Raw genomic sequence first — 18840 nt, 5'->3', positions numbered from 1 at the left:
GACGAATGGAAAACGGCATTCAACACCCGAGACGGGCGCTATGAATACCTGGTAATGCCCTTCGGCCTGTGTAATGCTCCCGTGGTCTTCCAAGAGTTTGTCAATGACATTTTCCCAGATCTCCTCTATGTCTGTGTTGTGGTCTATCTCGATGATTTTTTATCCAGATCTGACGACTCATCAGAGACATGTCAGTCAAGTTCTACTGCAATTAAGGGAGAATCGCCTGTATGCCAAGCTGGAGATGTGCGTGATTGAGAAAAAATGTCTACCCTTCCTGGGCTACATCATCTCGGATCAAGGCCTCAAGATGGATCCTGAGAAGGTAAAGTCCATCCTGGAGTGGCCACGCCCTCAATGCTTCAGGTCCATACAGCGTTTTTTGGGATTCGCCAACTTCTGTCGCCAGTTCATACCAAACTTCTCTTCACTGACAACTCCCATCTCTACCATCACCAAAAAAGGCATGAACACCAAGGTGTGGACTCCAGAGGCAGAATCTTCATTTAATGGCCTAAGAGGGCCTTCACATCAGCCTCAACCCTCCATCATCCTGATGTATCTCTACAGTTTTTGTTGGAGGTGGACGCCTCCTCTGTTGGTGCAGGGGCACTTATGTTCCAGAGATGTCCCAAAGGGAGGGCAGTGGTATGTGGCTATTATTCGAAACTTTTTTCTGCCGCAGAACGCAATTACTCAATTGGGATTCGGGAGTTACTGGCCATCAAGTTGGCTCTGGAGTAGTGGAGACATCTACTAGATGGCGCAGCTCACCTCATCCTGATATTTACTGACGACAAGAACCTCACCTATCTCCAGTCTGCCCAAGGGCTGAACCCTCGTCAAGCCAGGTGGTCGCTGTTATTTGCCCGGTTCCAGTTTGAGCTCCACTACTGCCCTGCTTACAAAAATGTGAGGGACGATGCCCTGTCCAGGTCATTAGAGACAGAGGACACCATGGAGTCTCTGCAAAATATCATTGATCCATCCCGCATTATTTCTGTGAATCCTCTGCAAGACATCCCTCCGGGGAGGACTTTTGTGCGCCTGGCAGACAGGAGGAGAATCCTTCGCTGGGGACACAGCTCCAAACTGGTGGGGTACGCGGGTGCCCGTAAGACCCGAGATCTTATTGCCCGTCATTTCTGGTGACCCACGCTGCCCTAAAAAATCGTGGACTTTGTCTCGTCCTGCACTGTGTGCGCTGCCAACAAGGTTGCTCACTCCAAGCCTGCCGGTCTGCTCCAACCACTGTCTGTGCCCAATGCTCCCTGGCAGCATATAGCAATGGACTTTGTTACGGACCTGCCACCCTCTGCTGGATGCAGTACAGTCTGGTTGGTGGTGGACCGATTCTTGAAAATGGCTCATTTTGTTCCGCTGACCGGCCTACCTTCTGCTTCTTGACTGGCCAACCTCTTCATCCAACACATCTTTCGCCTGCACGGCTTACCTCTGCATATCGTGTCTGATTGGGGGGGGGGGTTAGTATACCTCAAAGTTCTGGAGGGCCCTCTGTAAACTCCTTGATGTGAAGTTGGAATTTTCCTCAGCCTACCATCCTCAGTCCAATGGTCAAGTCGAGAGGATCAACCAAATCATGGAGAACTATCTACGACACTTCATCTCCAGGCAGCATGATGACTGGGTGCAGCTTCTTCCTTGGGCCGAGTTCACTTATAACAACCACACAAGCGAGTCCACTGCTGCCACACCGTTCTTCATTGTTTACGGCCACCATCCACAAATTCCAAATTCAAGATCTCCTTGACCTCGAATACCTCTGATGAACCGATGGGGGCAACTGCAGGACTAGCTTTGTAGGATGTAGGCTTTATAGGATGTAGGCTTTGTTAGCATCACCAAGCAGTTTACCAGATTTATACTACAAGTTTTAATAAGACTAAGCTGATAACCAGCTAGTAATTTCTAACATGCTCATGTTATATCTTCCTTTCTTCTGGAGAAGCGATTGAGCGCTAGAGAACACCAATGATTAAACAATACACCGAGTCCATGACAATGTCATCCAGCTTCCTCAGTCTCACGCACTGTCTACTTCCCTGTCCCACACTAAGTATCTCTCGTTCCGCTCACGAAGGCCGAGGCCTCATTAATCACTGTGGGAATGTGGAGATAATATCTGAGGTTCTCACACAGCTCCGGAGATTAGAAAATATCTGATGAAAATGCAGATCACGTAGTCTAAGGGTAGATGTTCCTCCAAGTCTTTACCCTCTTAGATATGAGGCTGGAGCTCTCTACCCACAGACCTCTTCATCACCATGTACATCATATTAATTAACCCAGGAGATACTGGATCATTTCTTATGAGAATCCGAGCCAACGGCCTCTATGACCATCCCATCTGTCATATGTGGTCACTTATCATTAATCTGTGGGTATAAATTAAACGTTCCATCCTCCCCATCCCCGGAAACCTCAAACTCCTGAGAGAGTCATTATTGCGGAAGCCTGGAAGAGACAAAGTAAAGGATATCTCGGGATGAGGCTCGTTACATGTAATGAATCAGCTTGGCATAAGACCAGACCAGTGGACATTAAATAATCTGAGGCAAGAGGTTTAGGATACCAGGCCAGAGTGTAAGATGATCCTAGTGGGCACAATGAATGAAATGTAATATGCAGAATATAGGTGGCGCAGGTGGAGTCATGCTCCAGACACAAAATGTACATAGATCCTTGACCAGTATGGTAGACATCTAGTGGTGGTGGCTGTAGGACGTATGGTTGTCCCATGTAAAAATCATTTTATGATAACTACTTGCTTTGTCTAATAGTGGACTACATGTTTACTGCCATTTTAAGTTACAGCCGTGGCGGGGTGCAGCGGGTGTACCTTTAGGGTGGGGGTTTGTTTCGGTGAATATTTTCCCATGTACATATAAACAGCTACGATGAAGGATGTTCTAAGTCATCGTCGGGATTATGTCGTCATTCTCATTATAACATAGTCATGTATTCCCCGTCCTGGGAATCTGCACTAATCTTGGAGGATCTTGACCCCTTGCTCATTCTGACAGCTGGGACATTTTACCACATAGTGTCCTCCTCCACAAATAAGTCCTGTCTCCCTGTTCTATAAACACCCCTCCCCCCCTCGCATTCCTTGGGCGACTTGTCCCTGTGTTAATGGCCTCAGCGTTCCAGTGTCCTATAAACATCTGCTTCCTTATATATTACACTGTCCCAGGCCGGATTCATGGTTATGTCTCTTTCTACTGACTTATAGGGGATATTTCGATATCTGGTCCTGGGAATGTGCAGCAATGAGAGTCCTGAGGGAACCTGAGGGCCCTAGGAAAAGAAGTGTCCATAAAAAGTCTCCTGGAAGATGATTCCTTGTGTGTTTCCCATGAGGAGAGGACTGGAGTAGTAGTGTCCTCTCAAAAAGTGATGAAGACGTGAAGGTGTCACCAGCCACGTCTGCTGCACCACGGGCTCCTCAGACAGCTTCTCCAATAATCTCCAGTAAATTGAGTCGTCTTTTTTGTCCCGTTACAGCTCCCATACACGTCATCAACCAACTGTGCCAGACTTCTAGATGAAACTCTACCTTGTAGTGAAGTAATGTGGGAGCGTTAGGTGTTTACTGACGGCCATATTGACTGTCACCCAACAACAACATGACCGAAGAGAAGGACTCCAGGACTGATATCACCGAGGGGGGACGTCTACCTTGAAGACTGGGTGGTTGTTGGAGAAGTCACCAGGAAGGACGATATGAGGAGTCTGGATCTTCGCTGGGGATTGTTCCAGGACCCGCTCTGTATAACGGATGTGATTGTATAATCCTGGGAATGAGCCGCAGTTAATGCTTCCTAACTACACGCTTGTTTACAGTGGTGAGGAGCCAGCGCTCTACGTACTGCGACCGTGTTCCACATCACGCTCATCGGCCAAGTCATTCTCTAGACCCGAGGCCGCAAATATCAGAAAATCCCGGAAAGTTCTCGGCGTTCACATTTACCGCGTTTTCTATCAGATCTGATGTCATTCCTGGAAGGTGTAGGAGGTTTATGGTCGTAAAATGTCCACGACGGGGGGGTGATGTAAAAAATATCTTCTTATTTGTCTCTTTTATTTTTGCAATTCTACAAACCTTACTTTAAAGTGAAGAAGCCCCGCTGCTCTACAGGTATATAGGACATCACAGTCTGCATTGAGAATATTGTCCTAATATAGAAATTATGAGGGTCCTGGGGGGTCTCTAGATCCAGGAAGGGGGTCTTGACTGTGTAAAGACCTGGTAAGACACATTGTTTAGGGTTGATGGATCCCCCCCACCATGATTCTATTAGCAGCACATGAGCGCTCGTCTGTACGGTATTCCACCATAGTGGAGCGCTGACCCCTGCTGCTCATGTTGGGGAGGACATCCTAGGGCATAATATTCAGATTCCACGTAACGAGGCGGTGGACACACGTGTCCTATATGTAGAGTATCTGTCGTAGTGGTCACTGATATGCGGCTTCTTCTGGTTACAGATCAGGTCCACGTGTGACTCTCTGTCCTGTATGTAGAGTATCTGTCGTGGTGGTCACTGATATGCGGCTTCTTCTGGTTACAGATCAGGTCCACGTGTGACTCTCTGTCCTGTATGTAGAGTATCTGTCGTGGTGGTCACTGATATGCGGCTTCTTCTGGTTACAGATCAGGTCCACGTGTGACTCTCTGTCCTTTGACCTCTGATATCAACACATTTATTTTTTGCAGTGGGCGGTCTGGAAGAACTGACCAAGAATCTTAATAAGAACCTGATCCAGTATGGACTGTGCCGAGTGAACGACCCGAATACTGGGGTGCAGAGGGTCATCCTCATACACTGGGTACGTACCCCACACATTGATCTGCCATATTAAGGAGCACCCAGAAATGAACCTGTGTACCTCAATATATTTACAGAATGTGGAATCCACTGACCATAGGTAGTGACCCTCAGAGTGACTAACCCCCAACCTGAGCCCCGTACACCCTCCGACCTGAAGTGTACCTCAATTTCATTAAACTCACCCGAATATTAACACACTGCGGGGGCTATAGTCTGGAATATCTCCGATGTCCCACGTGAATGAGCTACACAGCAGTTAGAATTTTGGGGTTGTAAACTTGTATGATCCTCGGACTTGACCTCCACGAGGAGGAATATTGAGGTCCTCCCAGAGGACGGTTGTGTCCTATGGGGGAGGCACTGGAGCTGTGCGCTCATGTATGACATATCTACATTCATATTTTCTATGTTCTGCAGATCGGGGAGAATGTGGACGCATCTCGGAGAGACGTCACCGCGCAGCATCTTCCTTCCATCCGCAAATTCTTCAGGGTGAGGATCCTCTTTACGGGATGGTATCTGGGTACCCAACATGGTGGCTTGGTGGTCCGCACTGGGAGCTCCTTCCATTCCCTACACTGATTGACTTCTGATGAAATGCCCCAGGGTGTAAGAGCGTTCTGCCCTCTTGAGTGACCCTGTCTACTATCTGCCCCCTCTAGGAGGCTAATGTGGTGCTGGGTGCCCAGAAGGTTGAAGACATAACCCAGGAGCTGGTGGCGCAGGCGGTGGGCAGGGTACCACCACCCACCAGGGCCTTCCAGAAACCCCGGACCCCCGGATCTCATGATGTGGTGGTGAGTCTTTGAGCGCTCGGGCCGGCACCACTTGGGGTATAATCCACTGACTATTTATTAATGATATTTCCTGCTATTTAGGGGACAAATTATATGAAGACGAACCCAGCGATAGAGATGAAGATCAGTAAGAGGGAGGCGTTCTGGCAGAGGTCAGAGGTGAGTGGCCCCTGCTGGGAGGACTCGGGGCCCCTCAGTCTGCCCTCGGGTCTAATTATGGGGAATATGGAGAAGTAGAGGAAGGTCAGGGACATCCAACTCCTGTAACCTGATTATTATACAGAGAGAAGAGGAGAGGAGGAAGGACACGGAGCGACTGAGACTGCAGGAAGAGAGGATCACCCTGGAGAGAGAAAGGATACAGAGAGAGAGACTGGAGGAGGACGACCGAGAGCGCCGCATCCAGGAGAAGGAGAGACTGGTGGATGAGCAGAGGTGACTGCATGTATCTAAGCCTATCATGTGTGATACTGTCTGCTGAGCTGTGTATCTAATCCTATCATGTGTGATACTGTCTGCTGAGCTGCTGTATCTAATCCTATCATGTGTGATACTGTCTGCTGAGCTGTGTATCTAATCCTATCATGTGTGATACTGTCTGCTGAGCTGCTGTATCTAATCCCTTCATGTGTGATACTATCTGCTGAGCTGTGTATCTAATCCTATCATGTGTGATACTATGTGGGACATGTTATAGGGCGGGGTACTCCAGGATTTTGGGCTGAGCAGTGTGTCCTCCTTGTGTGTATAGGAAAGAACAGGCAAGGTTAGAGGCGGAGCGGCGGCGGATGGAGAAGGAGCGGTGGGTAAGTGTCTCCTCATCTGACTGTGACCGGAGCAGCTTTACATCCACAGACTCCTCGTGATTATTTATATTTCTTATATAATTCAGTCTCACTGTCCGCACGTATCTGTCACACTTGTCCTTCCCCCACCAGCCATTGCCTCCTCTTGGGACGTACTTCTTTCCATATAGACAACCTCCAGTATTTATCCATTGTTGACAAACTCATCTACTAATATTACCCATCAACCCCCTCTCCAGGATCGTCATCTACTGCTCCTCTCCCATCCCCCCATAATCCTTTCTCTGACGTCTCCCTCCCTGTGTACTTTACCTGTAGATGACTTGTGGGACATTTACTTCATGACGGGGGTCAGTTGGGAGTAATGACCTGGTGGGGGTAATGACCTGGTGAGAGTGATGACGTGGTGGGAGTGATGACGTGGTGCAAGTGATGACGAGGTGGGAGTGATGATGTGATGGGAGTGCTGACGTGGTGGGAGTGATGACGTGGTGGGAGTGATGACGTGGTGGGAGTGATGACGTGGTGGGAGTGATGACGTGGTGGGAGTGCTGACGTGGTGGGAGTGCTGACGTGGTGGGAGTGATGACGTGGTGGGAGTGATGACGTGGTGGGAGTGATGACGTGGTGGGAGTGATGCTGTGGTGGGAGTTATGCTGTGGTGGGATTGATGACGTGATGGGAGTGATGACGTGGTGGGAGTGATGACGTGGTGGGAGTGAAGCTGTGGTGGGAATGATGACAAGGTGGGAATGATGACAAGGTGGGAATGATGACGTGTTGGGAGTGATGACATGTTGGGAGTGATGACGTGTTGGGAGTGATGACGTGGTGGGAGTGATGACGTGGTGGGGGTGATGACGTGGTGGGAGTGATGACGTGGTGGGAGTGATGACGTGGTGGGAGTAAAGACGCGGTGGGAGTGATGATGCGGTGGGAGTGATGACTTGGTGGGAGTGATTACGTGGTGGGATTGATGACGTGGTGGGAGTGATGACGTGGTGGGGGTGATGACGTGGTGGGGGTGATGACGTGGTGGGGGTGATGACGTGGTGGGGGTGATGACGTGGTGGGAGAGATGACGTGGTGGGAGAGATGACGTGGTGGGAGAGATGACGTGGTTGGAGTGATGACGTGGTGGGAGTGATGACTTGGTGGGAGTGATGACGTGGTGGGAGTGATGACGTGGTGGGAGTAAAGACGCGGTGGGAGTGATGATGCGGTGGGAGTGATGACTTGGTGGGAGTGATTACGTGGTGGGATTGATGACGTGGTGGGAGTGATGACGTGGTGGGGGTGATGACGTGGTGGGGGTGATGACGTGGTGGGGGTGATGACGTGGTGGGGGTGATGACGTGGTGGGAGAGATGACGTGGTGGGAGAGATGACGTGGTGGGAGAGATGACGTGGTGGGAGTGATGACGTGGTGGGAGTGATGACGTGGTGGGAGTGATGACGTGGTGGGAGTAAAGACGCGGTGGGAGTGATGATGCGGTGGGAGTGATGATGCGGTGGGAGTGATGACGCGGTGGGGGTGATGACGTGGAGGGGGTGATGACGTGGTGGGAGTGATGACGTGTTGGGAGTGATGACGTGTTGGGAGTGATGATGTGGTGGGAGTGATGACGTGGTGGGAGAGATGACGTGGTGGGAGTGATGACGTGGTGGGAGTGATGACGTGGTGGGAGTGATGACGTGGAGGGGGTGATGACGTGGAGGGGGTGATGACGTGGTGGGAGTGATGACGTGTTGGGAGTGATGACGTGTTGGGAGTGATGATGTGGTGGGAGTGATGACGTGGTGGGAGTGATGACGTGTTGGGAGTGATGATGTGGTGGGAGTGATGACGTGGTGGGAGAGATGACGTGGTGGGAGTGATGACGTGGTGGGAGTGATGACGTGGTGGGAGTGATGACGTGGTGGGGGTGATGACGTGGAGGGGGTGATGACGTGGTGGGAGTGATGACGTGTTGGGAGTGATGACGTGTTGGGAGTGATGATGTGGTGGGAGTGATGACGTGGTGGGAGAGATGACGTGGTGGGAGTGATGACGTGGTGGGAGTAATGACGTGGTTGGATAATGTGGACGGCTTATGTTGCAGGCGCAGCAGCAGAAGGAATTCGAGGATGAGATGAAGGGACGGTTAAAGCGCAGTCAGTCCATTGAAATGGCCGCGGTGAGTGTCCCAGGAAGACCGCGGAAGATAATGGTGCGCTCAGCCACAAGGCAACAATCCAGAGTGAACCCTTCATTTACCCGTGATGATTGCTGCCTCTCATTCAGCACCCTAGACACTTGCTGTATAATAGTGCAGATTGTCAGCCACCCCTCCCCCACTTCCTTACATTACATAATAATAATAATATACACCTCTATAATAATTTGCTTGTCTCCTCTCTAAAGTCTCCTGAGATAATTAGGAGATAATCTTGCTGCATATCAGACTATGAATCATATAGTGCTATAAATGTAACCCATCACCCATGCGGGTTGACTTTGGGTAATGGGCGTATATTCCCCACAGGAAGCCGCAGCGCTGGTGTCCGGCAGATCCATGCATCCCCGTGACTTCTTCCGTCATCAAGAACGCTCTGTGTCCAGCTCATTCTCACCGCCATCCACTCCCAGCTCTCCATCTTCAGGTGAGTAGGAGATGGTCTACTACATGTATGACATCATGTATGACATCATTCAGAAGATGAATGGTTGGATGTAAGGGTGTTTATAGTAGATGTGGGTCCGATAGCAAAGAATCTGAATCAAACTCCTGTCTCTGTGTTTGTTCACATCACTACAGCAGCCCCCAATCCGCAATGTGACCCTCATGGCAGTAACCCCCTCCATTGTTTGCCAACTTCATGGTACATATGTCGAAATTATGCTATTGGGAGGTAGGAAGGTGCCAACATGAGCAAGGGTCTCTTTTTCCAAGGACCCCATAGCAGCTGCAGGGAAAATGCATGGTACTGTGCATTTAATTACATAGAAGAGGGAGAAGAGTGGTTGTCTATGTTCAGCTGTAGAGTCGATTGGTCGGTCCATGTTCGGTTGTAGAGTCGAGTGGTCGGTCCCTGTTCGGTTGTAGAGTCAAGTGGTCGGTCCATGTTAGGTTGTAGGGTCGAGTGGTCGGTCCATGTTCGGTTGTAGAGTCGAGTGGTCGGTCCATGCTCGGTTGTAGAGTCGAGTGGTCGGTCCATGCTCGGTTGGGGAGTCGAGTGGTCGGTCCATTCTCGGTTGCAGAGTCGAGTGGTCGGTCCATGCTCGGTTGCAGAGTCGAGTGGTCGGTCCATGCTCGGTTGCAGAGTCGAGTGGTCGGTCCATGCTCGGTTGCAGAGTCGAGTGGTCGGTCCATGCTCGGTGGTAGAGTCGAGTGGTCGGTCCATGCTCGGTTGCAGAGTCGAGTGGTCGGTCCATGCTCGGTGGTAGAGTCGAGTGGTCGGTCCATGCTCGGTGGTAGAGTCGAGTGGTCGGTCTATGTTCGGTTGTAGAGTCGAGTGGTCGGTCTATGTTCGGTTGTAGAGTCGAGTGGTCGGTCTATGTTCGGTTGTAGAGTCGAGTGGTTGGTCTGTGTTGGGTTGTAGAGTGGAGTGGTCGGTCCATGCTCGGTTGTAGAGTCGAGTGGTCGGTCCATGTTCGGTTGTAGAGTTGAGTGGTCGGTCTGTGTTCGGTTGTAGAGTTACGTGGTCGGTCTATGTTCGGTTGTAGAGTCGAGTGGTCGGTCCATGTTCGGTTGTAGAGTTGAGTGGTCGGTCCATGCTCGGTGGTAGAGTCGAGTGGTCGGTCTATGTTCGGTTGTAGAGTCGAGTGGTCGGTCTATGTTCGGTTGTAGAGTCGAGTGGTTGGTCTGTGTTGGGTTGTAGAGTGGAGTGGTCGGTCCATGCTCGGTGGTAGAGTCGAGTGGTCGGTCCATGCTCGGTGGTAGAGTCGAGTGGTCGGTCTATGTTCGGTTGTAGAGTCGAGTGGTCGGTCTATGTTCGGTTGTAGAGTCGAGTGGTTGGTCTGTGTTGGGTTGTAGAGTTGAGTGGTCGGTCTGTGTTCGGTTGTAGAGTTACGTGGTCGGTCTATGTTCGGTTGTAGAGTCGAGTGGTCGGTCCATGTTCGGTTGTAGAGTTGAGTGGTCGGTCCATGCTCGGTGGTAGAGTCGAGTGGTCGGTCTATGTTCGGTTGTAGAGTCGAGTGGTCGGTCTATGTTCGGTTGTAGAGTCGAGTGGTTGGTCTGTGTTGGGTTGTAGAGTGGAGTGGTCGGTCCATGCTCGGTTGTAGAGTCGAGTGGTCGGTCCATGTTCGGGTGTAGAGTTGAGTGGTCGGTCTGTGTTCGGTTGTAGAGTTACGTGGTCGGTCTATGTTCGGTTGTAGAGTCGAGTGGTCGGTCCATGTTCGGTTGTAGAGTTGAGTGGTCGGTCCATGTTCGGTTGTAGAGTCGAGTGGTCGGTCTGTGTTCGGTTGTAGAGTTGAGTGGTCGGTCTGTGTTCGGTTGTAGAGTTACGTGGTCGGTCTATGTTCGGTTGTACAGTTGAGTGGTCGGTCTATGTTCGGTTGTAGAATTGATTGGTCGGTCTATGTTCAGTTGTAGAATTGAGTGGGAATTCTAGTTAAAAGTTTTTCTTGCTTTTTAAAACTTCCCTTTTTGACCTATTGTTTTTTTTTTTGTTTAAAGGGTTTTTCAACAGGACGACGCTACGATATCAGCGCAGTGTGACAGAGTCTATCTTAACCCCCACAAGCAGGAGTCCAACTTTCTTCCAGGGTTTCCAAAAAAGGGATTCATTCAGGTCTCTTTCTCCTAGCCTTCCTCAGCCATGCTCCCCAGCCTTCATCTTCTCCAAGTCTCCCCTGCCTTCCACATCTCCTAAGGTGGATTCCTTACCTTCCTTCATACCCCCTCCAATAACTGCTACTAGATTTACCCCAACACAAGTAAAAGTAGGTCCTTCTCATCACATACAGAACAACACATCATCAAGACCTGGCTCCAGTGATTTATCATTCAAAGCTGAATATGTAACCGTAAGTCCAGCAGAGCACAACAGTGCAGCTCTGGACAACCCGGCTCCGGCAAGACTTTTACCCCAGCACAGAACTGAGCAAGAAGACCATCATAGTGAGGAAACTCACGGTGGTCTGTACAGAGTGGAGCGTGTGCCAGTTGACTCCCTATCAATATCAGAGATACAGGAACTGCCAAATAAAGCTGCAAAATCTCCAACAAGCTTCACAACTGACAAACCATCAGCAATAAAGGCCACAGTCTCGTTGTCAACCCCAATGACAGAGATAGCATTCACTAGTCCTGCACCAATCACAGAAGCCAAAATACCTGCTGCACCCCAAAATACAGAAACAGTAGTACCAATACCTTCATCTCAACTTAGGGGTACACAGCCTGCTAGTACATCTGTGGCAGAAGTCACCAAGGCCCCTCTAGCGGCACAGGTCTCAGTGTCTTCTGCTGGACTCACTCAAGAAGCTACTAAGACCACCAATATTAATGTACGCACTGATGAAACTGCTTTGTCATCTGTCCTGTCCACCGACTCGGCATTATCATACGAACCCAAAATTTCTTCTGGATCGTCTTCCTTGGTGTCTTTGTTAGCTCCGATTCCCTACACCCCTTATCGCCCACTGAGAGCAGATTACACCACCTTCAGGAGCTCAACTAGTGCTGCACCTTTAAGTGAGAATGCTCTGCTACCTTCTTCGGACTTACATGAGACCCCATTTGTAAATCTAAGCAGTCCAAGCCTTGAGGTTTCATCTAGTGCCGCTGCCGATACCTCTAAAATATCATTGGAATCTAAATATCCACCAATTAGTGAATTCACTCAAAATGCATCGATTAAGTCTTCACCTGGAGGTGATTCACCTGAATCTAAATCCAGTTATATCCGAACTGAAATGTTAACAGATTCAGTACCTGCGGGTATCGGCCTGCTCAAAGACAGCCCCCCTGAAGATCAGCCGAATATTCTACAAGCCACAGAGCCCATCTCCTCAGAGAGCTCAGGTAAACCTCAGGCCAGTCCTAGTCAATCAGAGGTTCTACTAATAGACCCTGTACCTGTATCGGCCCCCTTCCCTGTCTATAGCTCAGGTAAATCTCCACCCAGTTGTGACCAGGTGGACATTCCAGTACCAGAGTCTTTACCTGCGTCCTTGGTCCTTCCAGTGAAAAGCTCCTCTGAACTGCAATCAAATGATATCCAAACTGTTATTCCACTAACCAAATCTTCACCTGCATCCTCCAGCCTCCTCACCTGCAGCTCCCAAGAATCTGAACCCAGCAATACCACAAGTGATAAGCCATTACCACAGTCTTTACCCGTATCTCCACCCATTCCCACCAAGAGCTCCACCGAATTGCAACCATATAATGCCCAAGCTGACATTCCATCAATAGACTCTTCACCAGAATTTTTGTCCCTTATCGAACTCAGTAATAAATATAGTGATGTTCCATTATCAGAGGCATCACCTGAAGTAACATCCATTCCCACTGAAAGGGACGCTGAATCTCAGCTTCATAATATCCAATCTGATACCCTAATACCAGAGTCTTCCTCTTCAGCCATATCCATTGAGACTCCAGCTGAAACTCAACTGAATAATATTCGAGCTGATGTACCTCCATCTTCTCCCACTGAAACCTCTGCTTTACTTAAACTGAATAATATTCAAGCTGATGTTCCATTAACAGAGCCTTCGTCTGTATCTCCACCTCCTCCCACTGAAAGTTCTGCTGGACCTCAAATGTATAATATTCAAGCTGATGTTCCATTAATCGAGCCTTCACCTGTATCTCCATCTCCTCCCACCAAAAGTTCTGCTGGACCTCAAATGTATAATATTCAAGCTGATGTTCCATTAATCGAGCCTTCACCTGTATCTCCATCTCCTCCCACCAAAAGTCCTGCTGGACCTCAAATGTATAATATTCAAGCTGATGTTCCATTAATCGAGCCTTCACCTGTATCTCCATCTCCTCTCACGGAAAGTTCTGCTGGACCTCAAATGTATAATATTCAAGCTGATGTTCCATTAATCGAGCCTTCACCTGTATCTCCATCTCCTCCCACTGAAAGTCCTGCTGGACCTCAAATGTATAATATTCAAGCTGATGTTCCATTAATCGAGCCTCCACCTGTATCTCCATCTCCTCTCACGGAAAGTTCTGCTGGACCTCAAATGTATAATATTCAAGCTGATGTTCCATTAATCGAGCCTCCACCTGTATCTCCATCTCCTCCCACCAAAAGTCCTGCTGGACCTCAAATGTATAATATTCAAGCTGATGTTCCATTAATCGAGCCTCCACCTGTATCTCCATCTCCTCCCACTGAAAGTTCTGCTGGACCTCAAATTAATAATATTCAAGCTGATGTTCCATTAATCGAGCCTTCACCTGTATCTCCATCTCCTCTCACGGAAAGTTCTGCTGGACCTCAAATGTATAATATTCAAGCTGATGTTCCATTAATCGAGCCTCCACCTGTATCTCCATCTCCTCCCACTGAAAGTTCTGCTGGACCTCAAATTAATAATATTCAAGCTGATGTTCCATTAATCGAGCCTTCACCTGTATCTCCATCTCCTCTCACGGAAAGTTCTGCTGGACCTCAAATTTATAATATTCAAGCTGATGTTCCATTAATCGAGCCTCCACCTGTATCTCCATCTCCTCTCACGGAAAGTTCTGCTGGACCTCAAATTTATAATATTCAAGCTGATGTTCCATTAACAGAGCCTTCACCTGTATCTCCATCTCCTCCCACTGAAAGTTCTGCTGGACCTCAAACGTATAATATTCAAGCTGATGTTCCATTAATCGAGCCTCCACCTGTATCTCCATCTCCTCCCACTGAAAGTTCTGCTGGACCTCAAACGTATAATATTCAAGCTGATGTTCCATTAATCGAGCCTCCACCTGTATCTCCATCTCCTCTCACTGAAAGTTCTGCTGGACCTCAAATTTATAATATTCAAGCTGATGTTCCATTAACAGAGCCTTCACATGACTCTACATACATTATCACCGAACTAAACAATGTCACAAGCGATATTCCATTAATAGAGCCTTTGCCTGTGTATTCACCCTTTTCCACTGAGAGCTTACCTGAACCGCATTCAAATAATATCCAAACTGATATTCCATTAATCGAGTCTTCACCTGAACTTCTGTCTATTACCACCGAAGGATCTTCAGGACCTCAACTAAATAATGTCCAAGCAGACATTCCACTAATAGAGTCTTCTTCTGTATCTCCATCCCTTCCTACTGAGACCTTACCTGAACCTCAACTGAATGTCCGAGCTGAAACTCCATCGACACATTCTATATCTGTATCTTCATCCATTCCTATGGAAAGCTCAGCTGAACCTCAATCATTTCATATCCAAGCTGATATTCCATTAATAGAGTCTTTACTTGTATCTCCATCCATTATCACTGAAAGTCCAACAGACCCTCAGATTAATAATAACCAAGAAGGTGTTCAATTACCTGGGTCTTCACCAATATTTACATTCCACGAGAGCTCAGAAGAACCTCAAGTGAATAATACACCAGCTGATATTCAGTTATTAGAGTTTTCACCGGTTTTATTCCTTCCCACCGAAAACTCAACTGAACCTCAACTTGAGCACATTCCAAGTGTCCCTCTATCTCCAGAGTCTTCTACTCTATCACCATCACTTCAAACCAACAGCTTATCCGAGACTCATCCAAATAATATCCAAACTGACATTCAATTACCAGAGCTTTTACCTAAATCTTCATCCATTGCCACAGAAAGTCCAGCGGAGCTTCAACTGAAGAATATCCAACCGGACAATCTTGAAGTAAAGTTTACACCCTCTCTCACTGAAAGCTCAACTGAGTCTCAAATGAATAATGTCCAAACAGACATTCCAGTTATAGAATCTACATTGTCCATCATCACCACCGTGCATTCCCTCGAATCACAACCCAATAGTAATAAAAGTGATACTCAAACACTAAAGTATACAGCAGCATCTTCCGTCCTTTCCACTGACGGCTCACCTGAAACTCAGGCCAAGGATTTACCAACTGAGAATCCAATGCAGGCGTCTTCATATGTTCCTTTCAAGGACTTATCTGAGCCTCAACTGAATGATTTACAAGCTGAGATTCTATCACACGAGCTCCCATCAGCACCTCCAACAGAGACTGTGCCTAATAATGTCCAAACCGACCATTCATTGACAGAGTCTTCTATATCTGCACCAGTTATCACTGATGGCTCCACCAAACCTCTACCAGCTAAAGTTCAAGAAGACATTCCACTTCTGCCTGTGCCTTCATCCACGGACCATACCTCTGAATCCCAATCATCTAATAATAAAAACGGCACTACATTATTCCTTATTTCCGCCAACGGTGGTGAAAATGCTCTAGCCATTACTATACAAACTGAGGTACCTCTAACAGAGTCATTACCTATGTCTGCCTGCCCTCCCGACAACACATCAGAACGTGAAGGTAAACTCAATGATAGTCAATCTGAGCTTTCATCAGATGAGATACCTGAACCTATCACCCTAGTGACTGATGCCTCTCCTGAGCCTCTAGAAGAAGTTCTACCTAATCAGCCTCTACTAGCCGGTCTACTTTCTGATAGCGCAACTGAATCTCAGCCCCTGATAAGTGACAATTCATTAGCTGAAGATGGTTCCTTAAGAAGCTCCTCTCCATCATGTGAAACCGTGTATGCCGAGAAAGTCATTCTGGTTGAAGACCCTCACCCGGGAAGTCCACCAGTTCATGGAAATTTGACTGCACTTGAGTCTGTGCCAACAATTAACCCTGTTGAACTTGAGGTGACGTCCACAGGCAATGTTTCACATTGTGTGGAGAATGTACCTGTCCATGATCTGTTGTCTACCAAGAAAACCACTGTAGATGATAATCCAGCATCAGACCCCATACTGAGTCCCGGCTGTGAGCAAATTATCCAGGAGCAGTCCAACAGCAATTCTTCTGAAGCTTTGCTCTGATCTATATACTGCACTTCGAGTATAACAGAGGTAAGGGGCCAGGTGGTAGAAGGCTTCTAAGGTTTATGTCTGATTGTCCTATTGCCCTCTTTGAGCCTCAGACACTTTGACACCTCATATAGTGACGTGTTTATTTCTAACGTACGTCCTCATGTTCACTATAACAAGCCGTAATGCGGCCTCCTTCCTCTCAACATTGTTCCTATAGGTACGTGTTATATTCCTACTCTGACCTTACGTCTTGTCCTAGTTGATAGGGTTACCATACACCAAGTCCCTGAGTCCCATTGTAGCTGAGCCAAATACAGAGTGACTACGGTCTGGACAACGCTCCTCAGATCAGTATCTGGTTGATGAAGATTGTTGAGAAATTGACCAGTCCTCAATGTTTTGCCCTTTAGACGTTTTGATGGGTGCAGAATATATGGAATATCTTTGACCTAGAAATTGTATTTTGCCCACAGATTTTATGGTCTGGTCAGGTGACAATGTCCGTCATGAGAAGCACCTCCAAATATTGTCTCCAGAGAGGATAAAAGTCTGCTATTATTGCCACCCATCAAGATGAAGACGGTTTCGATTATAATCACATTCATCAAAAGCGAAAACTCAAACTTTTTGTCACTTTCCCTTACCGTGACCATCAAAAAAGACGACACCACCAGTTATTGAGCAGCCATAAAGCAGAAGATGCCTCCAAGTTTGGTCACCCGTCAAAAGGTATTCCTAATCATTTGCTCCCATCACTAAAAGAAAACCAAGCGATGAGAAGGACGTCATCGGTTGGTGATAACAAGAGGAACGAATGAATCATCATTGGGGAAGGTCTTCCATGTTCCCCAACCAGCAATGAAGAGACATTATGTGACCGCGCCAGCAGGTGTCCTCCTGTGTATACCCTGGAAAGCCTGAGCCAACACTCACATCATCGTAGAACAGACAATTCTACCATCAAGTCTAGTGATCGCACTTAACCCTAATCTTATGTATGTGTAATATCTACACGTCACATGATGAGAAAATGGCACCATGACATTGTCACATGATGAGGGGGTGGTGCCATCGCATTGTCACATGAGGGTGTGGTGCCATCGCATTGTTACATGAGGGAGTGGTGCCATCGCATTGTCACATGAGGGGGTGGTGGTACCATTACATTGTCACATGAGGGGGTGGTACCATTACAATGGCCCATGAGAGAGTGGTACCATTGCATTGTCACATGAGAGGGTGGTACCATTGCATTGTCACATGAAAGGGTGGTACCATTACATTGTCACATGAGGGGGTGGTACCATTACATTGGCACATGAGAGGGTGGTACCATTACATTGGCACATGAGAGGGTGGTACCATTACATTGTCACATGAGGGCGTGGTACCATTACATTGTCACATGAGGGGGTGGTACCATTACAATGGCCCATGAGAGAGTGGTACCATTGCATTGTCACATGAGAGGGTGGTACCATTACATTGTCACATGAGGGGGTGGTACCATTACATTGGCACATGAGAGGGTGGTACCATTACATTGTCACATGAGAGGGTGGTACCATTACATTGTCACATGAGGGGGTGGTACCATTACATTGGCACATGAGAGGGTGGTACCATTACATTGGCACATGAGAGGGTGGTACCATTACATTGTCACATGAGGGCGTGGTACCATTACATTGTCACATGAGGGGGTGGTACCATTACAATGGCCCATGAGAGAGTGGTACCATTACATTGTCACATGAGAGGGTGGTACCATTACATTGTCACATGAGGGGGTGGTACCATTACATTGGCACATGAGAGGGTGGTACCATTACATTGGCACATGAGAGGGTGGTACCATTACATTGGCACATGATGAGGAGATGGCACATGGTGTGGCTGGTTCACACTGAGCATTGTGGATGCTTTGGAGATTAGTTCCCTAGAGTTCCCGCTTTCTTTGACACCTATATATATATATTACCCATCACTAAATGTATAATATAATGGTAGAGAGTAATAAATCACAGTCTGCTTATTGTTCTGCTGCTTGGACTGACGGTGGTGTTCATCAATGACATGAAGTGCGGAAACCTCCCCTCCCCCATGAGCTCTACTTTATGTCACATATCTCCAGTGCGGAGAACTTCCAGAGACATTTACCTCCGTAGGGGAGACTGATATCAGCCGCTCTGAAGATCTAGAAATGAATAGTAATAAACGGTATGTAGCAAAAGTAGAGGAGAAAGGCCTTAGGTTTGGTGTCACTGTAAGTCGACCCCAGACATGGGATAGTGGTCACGCTTCCTGCATGTACCATTCACCATTTGTCTCATTCAGTCACAAATGACAGTGATTGGATGCAGGATGATCGATGGCCC

General features: G+C 47.9%; 1 protein-coding gene across 1 annotated transcript in view; it reads left to right on the top strand.

Moving 5' to 3' along the window:
• Positions 1 to 18502, top strand: part of LOC142748155 (uncharacterized) — a 137925-nt gene extending 119423 nt beyond the window's left edge. The window contains exons 3-12 of the mRNA XM_075855280.1: positions 4739 to 4851; positions 5271 to 5345; positions 5516 to 5650; positions 5732 to 5809; positions 5934 to 6085; positions 6402 to 6456; positions 8559 to 8633; positions 8982 to 9099; positions 11115 to 16501; positions 16936 to 18502. Of these exons, the coding sequence (XP_075711395.1) occupies positions 4739 to 4851; positions 5271 to 5345; positions 5516 to 5650; positions 5732 to 5809; positions 5934 to 6085; positions 6402 to 6456; positions 8559 to 8633; positions 8982 to 9099; positions 11115 to 16471 (6158 nt within the window). The 3' untranslated portion in view covers positions 16472 to 16501; positions 16936 to 18502. The remainder of the gene's footprint in view (positions 1 to 4738; positions 4852 to 5270; positions 5346 to 5515; positions 5651 to 5731; positions 5810 to 5933; positions 6086 to 6401; positions 6457 to 8558; positions 8634 to 8981; positions 9100 to 11114; positions 16502 to 16935) is intronic.
• Positions 18503 to 18840: the final 338 nt, after the last annotated feature.

The sequence above is a fragment of the Rhinoderma darwinii genome, chromosome 1 (genome assembly GCF_050947455.1).
Source record: "Rhinoderma darwinii isolate aRhiDar2 chromosome 1, aRhiDar2.hap1, whole genome shotgun sequence".
Taxonomy (NCBI): domain Eukaryota; kingdom Metazoa; phylum Chordata; class Amphibia; order Anura; family Rhinodermatidae; genus Rhinoderma; species Rhinoderma darwinii.
Note: the sequence above shows the minus strand (reverse complement) of the source record. Positions and strands in the feature narration are given on the sequence as shown.